The sequence below is a fragment of the Bombina bombina genome, chromosome 2, assembly GCF_027579735.1.
Source record: "Bombina bombina isolate aBomBom1 chromosome 2, aBomBom1.pri, whole genome shotgun sequence".
NCBI classification, from domain to species: domain Eukaryota; kingdom Metazoa; phylum Chordata; class Amphibia; order Anura; family Bombinatoridae; genus Bombina; species Bombina bombina.
In genome coordinates this window covers 570,583,792-570,599,163 of record NC_069500.1, presented here as the reverse complement: position 1 = coordinate 570,599,163, position 15,372 = coordinate 570,583,792, and the positions used below count along the sequence as shown (strand labels likewise).

Sequence of the window (15,372 nt, the reverse complement as noted above, 5' to 3'; positions counted from 1 at the left end):
GATAGGGGTCCGTTCCTTCATGCTGCCTTAGAGGCAGCAGCAGGCTCCTTGGCCTGCTTATCTTTGTTCCAGGTCCGATTGTCTCCAGACCGCCTTGGACTGAGCAAAAATTCCCTCTTGTTTTGCCTTAGAGGAAGTGGATGCCACACCTGCCCTGAAGTTTTAAAAGGCACGAAAATTAGACCTTTCTTGGCCCTTGATTTGGACCTATCCTGAGGAAGGGCATGACCTTTTCCTCCAGTGATATAAGCAATAATCTCCTTCAAACCAGGCCCGAATAGGGTCTGCCCCTTGAAGGGAAGTTAAGTAGCTTATTTATTAAAGTCACGACAGCTGACCATGATATAAGCCATAGCGCTTTGCGCGCCAGTATAGTAAAAAACAGAATTCTTAGCCGTTAGTCTAGTCAAATGAACAAAGGCATCAGAAAACAAAGGAATTGGCTAGCATAAGCTTGTCAAATATATTCATCCAATTGAGTCGCTAACTGTAAAGCCTCATCAAGAGACTCAACCCAGAACGCCGCAGCAGCAGTGACAGAAGCAATGTATGCAAGGGGCTGCAGGATAAAACCCTGTTGAATAAACATTTTTTATCCATTGGATCTAAAAAGCACAACTGTCCTCGCCAGAGGTAGTGGTACGCCTAGCTAGAGTAGAAACTCTTCTCTCCACCTTAGGAACTGTCTGCCAGAAGTCCCATGTGGTCGTAACTATTAGAAAACATTCTTCTAAAAAATAGGAGGGGAAGAGAACGGCACACCTGGTCTATCCCATTCCTTATTAAAACAATTTTAATAAACCTCTTTAGGTATTGGAAAAACATCAGTACACACGGGCACTGCATATTATTTATCCAGTCTACACAATTTCTCTGGCCCTGCGATTGTACACATTCATTCAGGGCAGCCAAAGCCTCCCTGAGCAACAAGTGGAGGTTCTCAAGAATAAATTTTAAATGTAGAAATATCAGAATCAGGTTAAATCATCTTCCCTGAGTCAAAAAAAAAAAAAAAAAAAAATCACCCACAGACTAAGCATATTGTGAGGTAGTATCATACATGGTTCTTAAAGCGTCTGTATGCTCTGTATCTACCCCCAGAGCTATCTGCTTTCCTTTAATTTCAGGTAGTCTGACTAATACTGCTGCCAGAGTATTATTCACCACCTTTGCCATGTCTTGTAAAATAAACGCTATGGACGCCCTTGATGTACTTGGCGCCATTTGAGCGTGAGTCCCTGAAGCGGGAGTCGAAGGGTCTGACACGTGGGGAGAGTTAGTCGGCATAACTTTCCCCTCGACAGAATCCCCTGGTAAAATAAACGCTATGGGTGCCCTTGATGTACTTGGCGCCATTTGAGCGTGAGTCCCTAAAGCGGGAGTCAAAAGGTCTGACACGTGGGGAGAGTTAGTCGGCATAACTACCCCCACAACAGAATCCTCTGGTGATAATGTTTTTTAAAGACAACAAATGATCTTTATTGTTTAACATGAAATCAGTACATCTGGTACACATTCTAAGATGGGGTTCCACCATGGCTTTAAAACATAATGAACACAGAGCTTCCTCTATGTCAGACATGTTAGAACAGACTAATAATGAGACTAGTAAGCTTGGAAAACACTTTAAATCAAGTTAACAAGCAAATATATAAAACGTTACTGTGCCTTTAAGAGAAACAAATTTTGTCAAAATTTGAAAAACAGTGAAAAAAGGCAGTAAAACAAACGAAATTTTTACAGTACATGTAATAAGGTAACAGAGCATTGCACCCACTTGCAAATGGATGATTAACCCCTTAATGCAAAAAACAGATAAAAAAAACGACATAGACGTTTTTAAAAACAGACACAACAAACTGCCACAGCAGAGCTGTGGATTACCTTCCCTATAAACGATTTTGGAAGTCTTTTTAGCCCTTTAGAAATGTCCTGTAGTATTCATGGGACTGCTGAGGGAATCTGGATGATTCATTTTGTAATTTTAACTGCGCAAAAAAGCGCTAAATTAGGCCCTTCCCACTCATATTACAACAGTGGGAAGCTTCAGTTAACTGTTTCTATGCAAAATTTAAGCCAGCCATGTGGAAAAAACTTAGGCCCCAATAAGTTTTATCACCCAACATATGTTAAAAAACGATTAAACATGCCAGCAAATGTTTTAAAACACATTTTTACAAGAGTATGTATCTCTATTAATAAGCCTGATACCAGTCGCTTTTACTGCATTTAAGGCTATACCAACATTACAGTGTTATCACCAATGTACGTTAAAAAACGATTAAACATGCCAGCAAACGTTTTAAAACACATTTTTATAAGAGTATGTATCTCTATTAAAAAGCCTGATACCAGTCGCTATCGCTGCATTTAAGGCTTTACTTACATTACTTCGGTATCAGCAGTATTTTCTTAGTCAATTCCATTCCTAGAAAAATATTTTACTGCACATACCTTATCTGCAGGAAAACCTGCACGCCATTCCCCCTCTGAAGTACCTCACTCCTCAGAATGTGTGAGAACAGCAAATGGATCTTAGTTACGTCTGCTAAGATCATAGAAAAACGCAGGCAGATTCTTCTTCCAAATACTGCCTGAGATAAACAGCACACTCCGGTGCCATTTAAAAATAACAAACTTTTGATTGAAGAATAAACTAAGTATAAAAAAACCACAGACTCTCACGACCTCCTATCTATGTTGAGGCTTGCAAGAGAATGACTGAGTATGGCAGTTAGGGGAGGAGCTATATAGCAGCTTTGCTGTGGGTGGACTCTTGCAACTTCCTGTTGGGAAGGAGAATATATTCCATAAGTAATGGATGATCCGTGGACTGGATACACTTAACAAGAGAAAAACTACAACTAAACACCACATACTCTTAACCATCTCCGTGGAGATGTTGCCTGTGCAATGGCAAAGAGAATGACTGGGGTGGGCGGAGCCTAGGAGGGACTATATGGCCAGCTTTGCTGGGACTCTTTGCCATTTCCTGTTGGGGAAGAGATATTCCCACAAGTAAGGATGACGTCGTGGACTGGACACACCAATGTTGGAGAAACGTTTTTTTACTTGCATTTTTCTGCAAACAGTTCTCTGTTAGCATGTTAGATAATATTAGGTCCGCACCTATTCTATGCATTTCAATCTGCAGTGATTAATAGGCAGTTAGGCACCCTCACCTCAAGCAGCTGGACAGGAAGATAATAGGGAAGTGGCTGCTAAATCTTGCTCGAATGGTCTGGTCTGCTCTGTGTACACAGATCAATTTAAGGCTGTTAAGTTGCATAACTTTACTGCAAAACAAGCGGACAGCTCCATCTACTGGCTATTTTAATTAGTGCATTGCTTTCCAAAGCTTTTCAATAGCAGTCACATGACTGAAAAAAAAGGTTGTTATTCTGAAACAGCGTAAACCAAGGGCCACCTGTACTGTATTCTTTGAGAGCAAAATCTACTGTCTATTTTTTACATAGCAATCAATACCTTTACCATATAAGACTCACCTCCTGTTTTTTTGGATTCTGTTCTGCAAAAGAACAAATATTGAGGGATTAGCAATTCAAGAAATGTAAACTTAAAAGTTACATAAGTGAGAAGTTATAAACAACCTCAATGAAAGAAAAACATTCTAAGGATATAAGTTTGTGTTATAGGACAGCGTGCATGTCACATTCATTCTTACCAAGTCTTTGATAAACTAAAAGGCTGTGCAATTAACTAAAGGCTTTGCAATAATTTAATTGCAAAATGTAGACTCAATGATGGGGAAAAAAATATTGAAAAAACAAAATTTATGCTTACCTGACAAATGTCTTTCTTTCCGGATATGGAGTCCACAACGTCATTCAATTACTAGTGGGAATATTACTCCTGGCCAGCAGGAGGCAAAGAGCAGCCCAGCAAAGCTGTTAAGTGTCACTCCCCAACCCATAATCTCCAGTCATATGCTCAAAGGAAAATGGAAAAGGAATAACACAAAAGGTGTAGGGGTGCCTGAAGTTTAGTAAAAAAATAACTGTCTTAATAGAGGGTAGGGTCGTGGACTCTCCATATCCGGAAAGAAAGAAATTTATCAGGTAAGCATACATTTTGTTTTCTTTCCCAAGAAATGGAGAGTCAACAACGTCATCAATTACTAGTAGGAACTAATACCCAAGCTAGAGGACACAGAATGAACAGTGAGGGAGAACAAGATGGGCAGACCTAAACATAAGGCAACACACCGCTTGAAGAACCTTTCTCCCAAGAGAGGCCTCAGCCGAGGCAAAAGTATTAAATTTGGAAAATTTGGAAAAAGTATGCAGAGAGGATCAAGTTGCAGCCTTGCAAATCTGTTCCACAGAAGCTTCATGAGGAGACAGCCCTAGTGGAATGAGCTCTAATTCTCTCAAGAGACTGCTGTCCAGCAGTCTCATAAGCAAAACGAATTATACTTCTCAACCAGAGGGAAAGAGAAACAGCAGTAGCCTTTTGACCCTTACGCTTTCCTGAGAAACAAACAAACTGGGCAAAAGACTGGCGAAAATTCTTAGTCGCCTCTAGGTAGAATTTTAGAGCACGTACAACATCCAAGTTGTGCAACAGACGTTCTTTATGAGAAGGATTGGGACAGAGAGAAGGAACAACATTTCCCTCCTTAATAATTCTATCCGCAAGCACTTTAGGAATAAACCCCAATTTAGTACGAAGAACCGCCCTATCCGCATGAAAGATAAGGTAAGGTGAATCACACTGCAAAGCCGAGAGTTCCGAAACTCTCTGAGCAGAAGAGATAGCAATAAGAAACGAAACCTTCCAAGATAGCAACTTAATATCTATGGAATTCATTGGCTCAAACAGAGACTGCTGCAAAACTTTAAGAACAAGATTAAAGCTCCAAGGAGGAGCAACAGGTTTAAACACAGGCCTGATTCTGACCAGGGTCTGACTAAAAAAATTAAAAGTCTGGCACATCCGCCAGACGCTTGTGAAACAAAATAGATAATGCAGAAATCTGACATTTCAGAGAACTGACTGACAACCATTTCTCCAGACCTTCCTGGAGAAAAGACAAAATCCTAGGAATCTTGACCCTACTCCAAGAGTAGCCCTTAGATTCACACCAGTAAAGGTATTTACGCCATACCTTATGGTAAATTTTTCGAATAACAGGCTTGCGAGCCTGGATCATGGTCTCAATGACCGACTCAGAAAATCCACGCTTAGACAGAACTAAGTGTTTAATCTCCAAGCAGTCAGCTTCAGAGAAATGAGATTTGGATGAAGGAATGGACCCGGACTTAGAAGGTTGTCCGGCTGAAACCTGATAAAAACCTGATAAACCGGGATGTTGTCCGGCTGAAACCTGATAAACTTGGCTAAGGACAATTAAGGCCAAGCCATTAGAGCATTGTAAATCGCTCTCAATTCCAAGATGTTAATGGGGAGAGCAGACTCCTCCCAAGTACATAGTCCCTGTGCCCTTAACGAGTCCCAGACTGCTCCCGAACCTAGTCACAATCACCCAGGAAAGACTCCAGAAGCATGTGCCTTGAGACAGATGGTCCTGAGAAAGTCACCACGGGAGAGAGTCTCTTGTCGACTGGTCTAGATCTATCCTCTGAGACAGATCCGAATGGTCTCCGTTCCATTGTCTGAGCATGCATAATTGCAGAGGTCTCAAATGAAATCGAGCAAAGGGAATGATGTCCATGGAAGCGACCATCAGACCAATTACCTCCATACATTGAGCCACTAATGGCTGAACAGTAGACTGAAGAGAGAGGCAAGAGGAGAGAATTTAGGATTTTCTGACCTCCGGCAGAAAAATTTACATAGATAGGGAATTTATTATGGTCCCTAAGAAAAACACCCTTGTAGTTGGAACAAGGGAACTCTTTTCCAAAATCACTTTCCAACTGTGGGAACATAGAAAAGACAACAAGATCTCTGTATGAGAGTTTGCTTGTTGAAAAGATGGCGCCTGAACCAATATGTAGTCCAGGTATGGCGCCACTGCAATTCCCTGAGACCTGATCACTGCCAAGAGAGCCCCCAGAACCTTTGAGAAAATTCTGGGAGCTGTGGCAAGGCCAAACGGAAGAGCCACAAACTGAAAGTGTTTGTTTAGAAAGGCGAATCTCAGGAATTTGTGATGATCCCTGTGGATGGAAAAATGAAGATACACGTCCTTCAGGTCTATGGTCGTCATGAACTGACCCTCTTGGACCAAAGGAAGAATGGAACGAATGGTTTCCATTTTGAAGGATGGTACCCTGAGAAACTTGTAGATGCATTTTAGGTCTAAAATGGGTCGAAAAGTTCCCTCTATTTTGGGAACCATGAACAGATTTGAATAGAATCCTAGACCCTGTTCCCTTACAGGATCACTCCAAGGGAGGAAAGGTCCTGAACGCAGTTCAAGAATGCCTCTATTTTTACCTGGTCTGCAGATAATTTCGAGAGGTGGAATCTGCCCCTGGGAGGGAAAGTTTTGAATTCTATTTTGTAACCCTGAGATACTATGTCCAAAGCCCAAGGATCTGTGACATCTCGTCTCCACGCTTGACAAAACAGGGAATGTCTGCTCACCACATTATCCGAACACGGACCAGGGGCCGACCCTTCATGGTGACAGACTCAGCTGAGGGTTTCTTTGATTGCTTCCCCTTATTCCAAGACTGATTGGGCTTCTAAGAAGACTTTGACTGCTCCTGCTAGGAAGACTTTTGAAGTTACGAAAGGAACGAAAATTACTTTGACGTCCTTTGAGTCTGTTCTTCTTGTCTTGCTGTAGAAAAGATCCTTTTTCCACTGGTAATATCAGAAATTATTACTGCCAGACCAGGTCCGAACAAGGTCTTCCCCTTGTAAGGAAGCGCCAGAAGCTTGGACTTAGAGGTAACATTAGCTGACCAAGATTTTAGCCACAATGCCCTGTGGGCTAGGACTGTGAAGCCAGACATCTTGGCTCTCAGTCTAATAACTTGCATGTTAGCATCAGAAATAAAGGAATTGGCTAGTTTGAGAGCCTTAATCCTATCTTTTATCTCCTCCAATGGAGTCTCTACTAAAATAGATTCAGAGAAGGCGTCGCACCAATAAGATGCCGCACTTGATACTGTGGCAATACAAACTGCAGGTTGCCATTGAAGACCTTGATGAACATACATCTTCTTCAAATAAGCTTCCAACTTTTAGTCCATGGGATCCTTAAAGGAGCAGCTATACTCTATAGGGATCGTAGTTCTCTTAGCCAGAGTAGAAATAGCCCCTTCTACTTTAGGCACTGTGCACCAAGAATCTTTAATGGAGTCAGCAACAGGAAACATTTTTAAATATGGGAGACGGGGAGAAAGCAATCCCTGGCTTCTCCCATTCCTGTGAAATAATCTCTGTCACACAGTCTGGGACAGGAAAAACTTCAAGAACAAGCAAATGTCCACTTAGACACTAAAAGTAACTTCCTGGTTAATTAACTCTGGATGTATATGAATATCCTTAGTGAGCAACCGCTTTCACACCAAGTTAAAAAAATATAATTTAAGTGCATACATCAATATATTAATCAGCAAGCATACACGCTCTCAAACAATGGGTATGTGTATAACAGTTCCTTATAGTCTGTTTATAAGTTTTGGAAATTGATAAAGTCAGCCTGTCATACCCATGTTCACCCCGGCAGTTCAGAGACCCCAACAATCATGCCGTTACCGTACTCCTGTCATTTGGGTCCCAGTTTACTCTTCACTTCACGGCTGTTGCTCCCGGACTCCTGTCCGTCCACAAAGGGCAGGGCAGATGAGCGTATTCCGTGTACCTCGTGATCCCAGTGATGTCATCGGACTGGCGACCCGTATTTTTATGTTTACGGTAGATCCGGTAAGAACGGGGTCTCAACGAACTCCGTATCCAGTGGCTCCAATGGCTCCCTTTGGGAGCATTGTGTTGCCTTTCGAATATTATTCCAAAAAATCTCTCCTGGCAGGTGCTTAATGTTAATAGACAGCCACAGTGTGCTGTAAGCCTCTTGAATCCGGACGGCAGTACAGCTGTATTTACTGGCTTGCTGGCAAAACTGATGAACATCAAAATAAATACAAGGCTCCAGTAAATACGGTATAAAAATAAAATGTAATCTTTATTTTTCCATTTAAAACATGGAGGGACAATACCCCTTAGAACAAAAAGACTAACATGTTTCGGCAAACAGCCGTACTCATAGTCCATCATGAAAAACCTCCACAGAGGAAGGATCATCATAGTATTTATTACGTTTTCTAGACTTCTTAGGGTTGACAATTGCATTAGTATCAGAGTCGTCCAAAGAAGCCAATACCTCCTTTAACAGTACACGAAGGTGTTAAAGCTTAAATCTAAAAGTATACTTCTTCAGTATCAGATGAAGGAATAATACTATCCGAATCTGAGATTTCACCCTCAGAGGCTACTTGCGTATCAGACTTATTAGGGAGGGCAACCTGCATAGCAGTAGGTGGAACAGAAACCTTACTATATGAATGTCTAATTTTCCTCTTGCATTTTCCCAGCATAGGAAAACAAGATAATGCCGCAGATACAGCAGAAGATACCTGTGCAGCAAAATCTGCAGGCAAATAAACTCCTCCAGGAGGCTGAGAGGAACTGCAGGGCACTGTATGTGACGCCATAGAGGCTTGGGACGTTTAAGGAGAAAGCTGTAGCATTGCCTGAACAGACATTGGGCTCAGAGGGCAACAATTTATTATTAAATTGAAATGTTCTAGCTAAGCATGGAGCACAAAATTGCATAGGCAAAACAATTTGTGCCTCTAGACATAAGCATTTGTCTTGGTCAATGTCCATAATACTAAATAAAAAAAAATGTAGACATTTTTTAAATACACTTTAAGAATTTTTAATACTACAATTTGGCTGCCAGAAGTCTCTAAAACGATCGTATAGTAGATCGACACTGAAGAGACTGAAATTCAATGACGCCACTCTGCAAATATCCAACAGCAGAGAGGTCACGACCGGCAGAGAGAGGAAACTACACAGCAAGTAAAAGGCGCCCGGTTTCCCTCTGCCTATAACATAAGATGCAAGTAGCTGCATCTGGTTTCAAACTCAAGCAGTTTGTCAGTTAGCCTGTTCTAGCTAAGCAAGCAAAGAAAATCAACTGCCAAATTTTAAGTTTATACATAAATCACTGTATAAAACATAAGCCACACACATACTAATAAAGTATTTCAACAAAATTAGCCCAAAGAGGAATAACATCCCAATAAAGGGAAGATTAACTCCTAGTCTCAACATACATAATGTACCTGCACACTACTAAAGAAAATCCTGTATAAACGATTTTAAAAATGTCCCCATCTACTGCATATGACATTCTTCTGAAGTGCAAGTCTCAAAGACCAAGAGGACAAAAGCACTTACCTGCAGTCTAGCTGTCCGGCAGGAAGACAGCTCACAAGGCGTGAAAGGACACGTACTGCTTACAGAGTCCTGTAGAAAAAGAAAGCAGTAACCAACTCTGGCTTGCTGTATCATGGGCAACAATGTGTTAGGAAGTTGTGAGATAGTCCTTGCTTTGTTTCCTAACTGCTTAAATGCCACCACTACTCTACTGAAGAGATTGACGTGGACTCAGCTAAACCCAAAACCTAGCTTGCAGGGAAAAGTACCCGGAAAAGGAATTAATATCTTCAGACAGAGGCAAAAATAATGAATGAGGATTATGGGTAGGGGAGTGACACTTAACAGCTTTGCTGGGGTGCTATTTGCCTCCACCTGCTGGCCAGGAGTGATATTCCCACTAGTAATTTAATGACGCCGTGGACTCTCCATATCTTAGGAAATAAATATCTACACCAAAGAGAAGAAAATGCAAACAAACATATTTGGCACTTTCTGTACATACTGTGTGTACCCATTGAAAAATTCCAACTGGGAACGTTGGCTAGTTTAATATTCTATTAATACATGAAAATGTTACCTTCTAACTGAAAGTCCTTCAACGGCACTGTGAGTGGTTTGTCCTTTCCTTGCTGATTCTTCCTCTTGTCTTTTTTGTTTGGTCTTTTTGTCTGAGGTGATTCGTTTACCCCACTGTCTTGATCCTTAAACAATATGCAGCAATATTTTCAATTTTTTTAAATGCATTCAGTAAACATTACATAAAAACATGCATATATTTTGTCTGCTTAGATGGAATATAGCAGTAACCTTATTCATCTGTTTTTTTTTCTCTGTGCTTTCAACTATAATTTTTTATCTACTCAGTTTCTAATACCAAAAGACTACAAAAAGACAGTCTCTACCTAGAACGAGTTTCTTGAAACAGAATTTACAGTGTGAAGTTGAACCTTGTACATATTGTTTTGATATTTCTTTGTCTTCAACATTGCAAAACATTATTGTTCTTTACTTGAAAGTGTGTAATGGATACCACCAATCAAATTGCTATACACACCTTATACATATTTCATATAACTCAAGCATTACAGCTTTTTTATAGCAACAAAGATTTTATTTGAAATCAATACACATGAACTATATGTTAAATAACATGGGAATGGTGCATTAAGTTTAATGCATCACTTCCAGTCCTCTAAATACTCCAGAGGGAATCATTTAAAATAAACATGCTTATTTATTTATTTATTTTTGTCATGAACATGATATAAAAAATGCAGCTGCCTTGGAGCCATAACAGATATTACTGCAGTGATCATTGTAAAACACAAGTGAACTAATTGACACCTGTGGTGTGAAGTTCTTGCAAGATAATGAGAAAGGACTGGTGCAGGGGAGGACTACCAAGAAGAGCAAAAAACATAATTTATATGTTTACTTACCTGATAAATTCATTTATTTCATATTGGCAAGAGTCCATGAGCTAGTGACGTATGGGATATACAATCCTATCAGGAGGGGCAAAGTTTCCCAAACCTCAAAATGTCTATAAATACACCCCTCACCACACCCACAATTCAGTTTAACGAATAGCCAAGAAGTGGGGTGATAAAGAAAGGAGTAAAAAGCATCAAAGGAATTGTAAATAATAGTGCTTTATACAAAAAATCATATCCACCACAAAAAGGGTGGGCCTCATAGACTCTTGCCAATATGAAAGAAATTAATTTATCAGGTAAGTTCTTACATAAATTATGTTTTCTTTCATGTAATTGGCAAGAGTCCATGAGCTAGTGACGTATGGGATAGCAATACCCATGATGTGGAACTCCACGCAAGAGTCACTAGAGAGGGAGGGATAAAAAATAAAAAACATAATTTATGTAAGAACTTACCTGATAAATTCATTTCTTTCATGTTAGCAAGAGTCCATGAGCTAGTGACGTATGGGATATACATTCCTATCAGGAGGGGCAAAGTTTCCCAAACCTCAAAATGCCTATAAATACACCCCTCACCACACCCACAAATCAGTTTAACGAATAGCCAAGAAGTGGGGTGATAAGAAAAAAGTGTGAAAGCATATAAAATAAGGAATTGGAATAATTGTGCTTTATATAAAAAAATCATAACCACCAAAAAAAAAAAAAAAGGGTGGGCCTCATGGACTCTTGCTAATATGAAAGAAATGAATTTATCAGGTAAGTTCTTACATAAATTATGTTTTCTTTCATGTAATTAGCAAGAGTCCATGAGCTAGTGACGTATGGGATAATGACTAACCAAGATGTGGATCTTTCCACGCAAGAGTCACTAGAGAGGGAGGGATAAAATAAAGAGAGCCAATTCCTGATGAAAATAATCCACACCCAAAATAAAGTTTAATGAAAACATAAGCAGAAGATTCAAACTGAAACCGCTGCCTGAAGTACTTTTCTACCAAAAACTGCTTCAGAAGAAGAAAATACATCAAAATGGTAGAATTTAGTAAAAGTATGCAAAGAGGACCAAGTTGCTGCTTTGCAAATCTGATCAACCGAAGCTTCATTCCTAAACGCCCAGGAAGTAGAAACTGACCTAGTAGAATGAGCTGTAATCCTTTGAGGCAGAGTTTTACCCGACTCGACATAGGCATGATGAATTAAAGATTTCAACCAAGATGCCAAAGAAATGGCAGAAGCTTTCTGGCCTTTTCTAGAACCGGAAAAGATAACAAATAGACTAGAAATCTTTCGGAAAGACTTAGTAGCTTCAACATAATATTTCAAAGCTCTAACAACATCCAAAGAATGCAACGATTTCTCCTTAGAATTCTTAGGATTAGGACATAATGAAGGAACCACAATTTCTCTACTAATGTTGTTGGAATTCACAACCTTAGGTAAAAATCCAAAAGAAGTTCGCAACACCGCCTTATCCTGATGAAAAATCAGAAAAGGAGACTCACAAGAAAGAACAGATAATTCAGAGACTCTTCTGGCAGAAGAGATCGCCAAAAGGAACAAAACTTTCCAAGAAAGTAATTTAATGTCCAATGAATGCATGGGTTCAAAAGGAGGAGCTTGAAGAGACCCAGAACCAAATTAAAACTCCAAGGAGGAGAAATTGACTTAATGACAGGTTTTATACGAACCAAAGCTTGTACAAAACAATGAATATCAGGAAGATTAGCAATCTTTCTGTGAAAAAGAACAGAAAGAGCAGAGATTTGTCCTTTCAAGGAACTTGCGGACAAACCTTTATCTAAACCATCCTGAAGAAACTGTAAAATTCTCGGAATTCTAAAAGAATGCCAAGAAAAATGATGAGAAAGACACCAAGAAATATAAGTCTTCCAGACACTATAATATATCTCTCTAGATACAGATTTACGAGCCTGTAACATAGTATTAATCACAGAGTCAGAGAAACCTCTTTGACCAAGAATCAAGCATTCAATCTCCATACCTTTAAATTTAAGGATTTGAGATCCTGATGGAAAAAAGGACCTTGCGACAGAAGGTCTGATCTTAACGGAAGATCCGCATACCAAAACCTGTGAGGCCATGCCGGAGCTACCAGCAGAACAAACGAGCATTCCTTCAGAATCTTGGAGATTACTCTTGGAAGAAGAACTAGAGGCGGAAAGATATAGGCAGGATGATACTTCCAAGGAAGTGATAATGCATCCACTGCCTCCGCCTGAGGATCCCGGGATCTGGACAGATACCTGGGAAGTTTCTTGTTTAGATGAGACGCCATCAGATCTATTTCTGGAAGTTCCCACATTTGAACAATCTGAAGAAATACCTCTGGGTGAAGAGACCATTCGCCCGGATGCAACGTTTGGCGACTGAGATAATCCACTTCCCAATTGTCTATACCTGGGATATGAACCGCAGAGATTAGACAGGAGCTGGATTCCGCCCAAACCAGAATTCGAGATACTTCTTTCATAGCCAGAGGACTGTGAGTCCCTCCTTGATGATTGATGTATGCCACAGTTGTGACATTGTCTGTCTGAAAACAAATGATCAATTCTCTCTTCAGAAGAGGCCAGGACTGAAGAGCTCTGAAAATTGCACGGAGTTCCAAAATATTGATCGGTAATCTCACCTCCTGAGATTCCCAAACTCCTTGTGCCGTCAGAGATCCCCACACCGCTCCCCAACCTGTAAGACTTGCATCTGTTGAAATTACAGTCCAGGTCGGAAGAACAAAAGAAGCCCCCTGAATTAAACGATGGTGATCTGTCCACCACGTCAGAGAGTGTCGTACAATCGGTTTTAAAGATATTAATTGAGATATCTTTGTGTAATCCCTGCACCATTGGTTCAGCATACAGAGCTGAAGAGGTCGCATGTGAAAACGAGCAAAGGGGATCGCGTCCGATGCAGCAGTCATAAGACCTAGAATGTCCATGCATAAGGCTACCGAAGGGAATGATTGTGACTGAAGGTTTCGACAAGCTGAAATCAATTTTAGACGTCTCTTGTCTGTCAAAGACAGAGTCATGGACACTGAATCTATCTGGAAACCCAGAAAGGTTACCCATGTCTGAGGAATCAATGAACTGTTTAGTGAATTGATCCTCCAACCATGATCTTGAAGAAACAACACAAGTCGATTCGTATGAGATTCTGCTAAATGTAAAGACTGAGCAAGTACCAAGATATCGTCCAAATAAGGAAATACCACAATACCCTGTTCTCTGATTACAGACAGAAGGGCACCGAGAACTTTTGTAAAAATTCTTGGAGCTGTAGCTAGGCCAAACGGTAGAGCCACAAACTGGTAATGCTTGTCCAGGAAAGAGAATCTCAGGAACTGATAGTGATCTGGATGAATCGGAATATGCAGATATGCATCCTGTAAATCTATTGTGGACATATAATGCCCTTGCTGAACAAAAGGCAAGATAGTCCTTACAGTTACCATTTTGAATGTTGCTATCCTTACATAACGATTCAATATTTTTAGATCCAGAACTGGTCTGAAGGAATTCTCCTTCTTTGGTACAATGAAGAGATTCGAATAAAACCCCAGCCCCTGTTCCAGAACTGGAACTGGCATAATTACTCAAGCCAACTCTAGATCTGAAACACATTTCAGAAATGCTTGAGCTTTCACTGGATTTACTGGGACACGGGGAAAAAAAAAATCTCTTTGCAGGAGGTCTTATCTTGAAACCAATTCTGTACCCTTCTGAAACAATGTTCTGAATCCAAAGATTGTGAACAGAATTGATACAAATTTCTTTGAAAAAACGTAACCTGCCCCCTACCAGCTGAGCTGGAATGAGGGCCGCACCTTCATGTGGACTTAGAAGCTGGCTTTGCTTTTCTAGAAGGCTTGGATTTATTCCAGACAGGAGATGGTTTCCAAACTGAAACTGCTCCTGAGGATGAAGGATCAGGATTTTTTTCTTTGTTGAAACGAAAGGAACGAAAACGATTATTAGCCCTGTTTTTACCCCTAGATTTTTTATCCTGTGGTAAAAAAGTTCCTTTCCCACCAGTAACAGTTGAGATAATAGAATCCAACTGAGAACCAAATAATTTGTTACCCTGGAAAGAAAGGGAAAACAGAATTTATGTTTACCTGATAAATTACTTTCTCCAACGGTGTGTCCGGTCCACGGCGTCATCCTTACTTGTGGGATATTCTCTTCCCCAACAGGAAATGGCAAAGAGCCCAGCAAAGCTGGTCACATGATCCCTCCTAGGCTCCGCCTACCCCAGTCATTCGACCGACGTTAAGGAGGAATATTTGCATAGGAGAAACCATATGATACCGTGGTGACTGTAGTTAAAGAAAATAAATTATCAGACCTGATTAAAAAACCAGGGCGGGCCGTGGACCGGACACACCGTTGGAGAAAGTAATTTATCAGGTAAACATAAATTCTGTTTTCTCCAACATAGGTGTGTCCGGTCCACGGCGTCATCCTTACTTGTGGGAACCAATACCAAAGCTTTAGGACACGGATGATGGGAGGGAGCAAATCAG

General features: G+C 40.5%; 1 protein-coding gene across 1 annotated transcript in view; it reads right to left on the bottom strand.

The window, feature by feature from the left end:
* Positions 1-15,372, bottom strand: part of GKAP1 (G kinase anchoring protein 1) — a 264,594-nt gene that overhangs the window by 118,852 nt on the left and 130,370 nt on the right. The window contains exons 4-5 of the mRNA XM_053699968.1: positions 9,965-10,088; positions 3,507-3,529 (exon numbers count right to left, since the gene is read on the bottom strand). Coding sequence (XP_053555943.1) covers positions 3,507-3,529; positions 9,965-10,088 — 147 coding nt within the window. The remainder of the gene's footprint in view (positions 1-3,506; positions 3,530-9,964; positions 10,089-15,372) is intronic.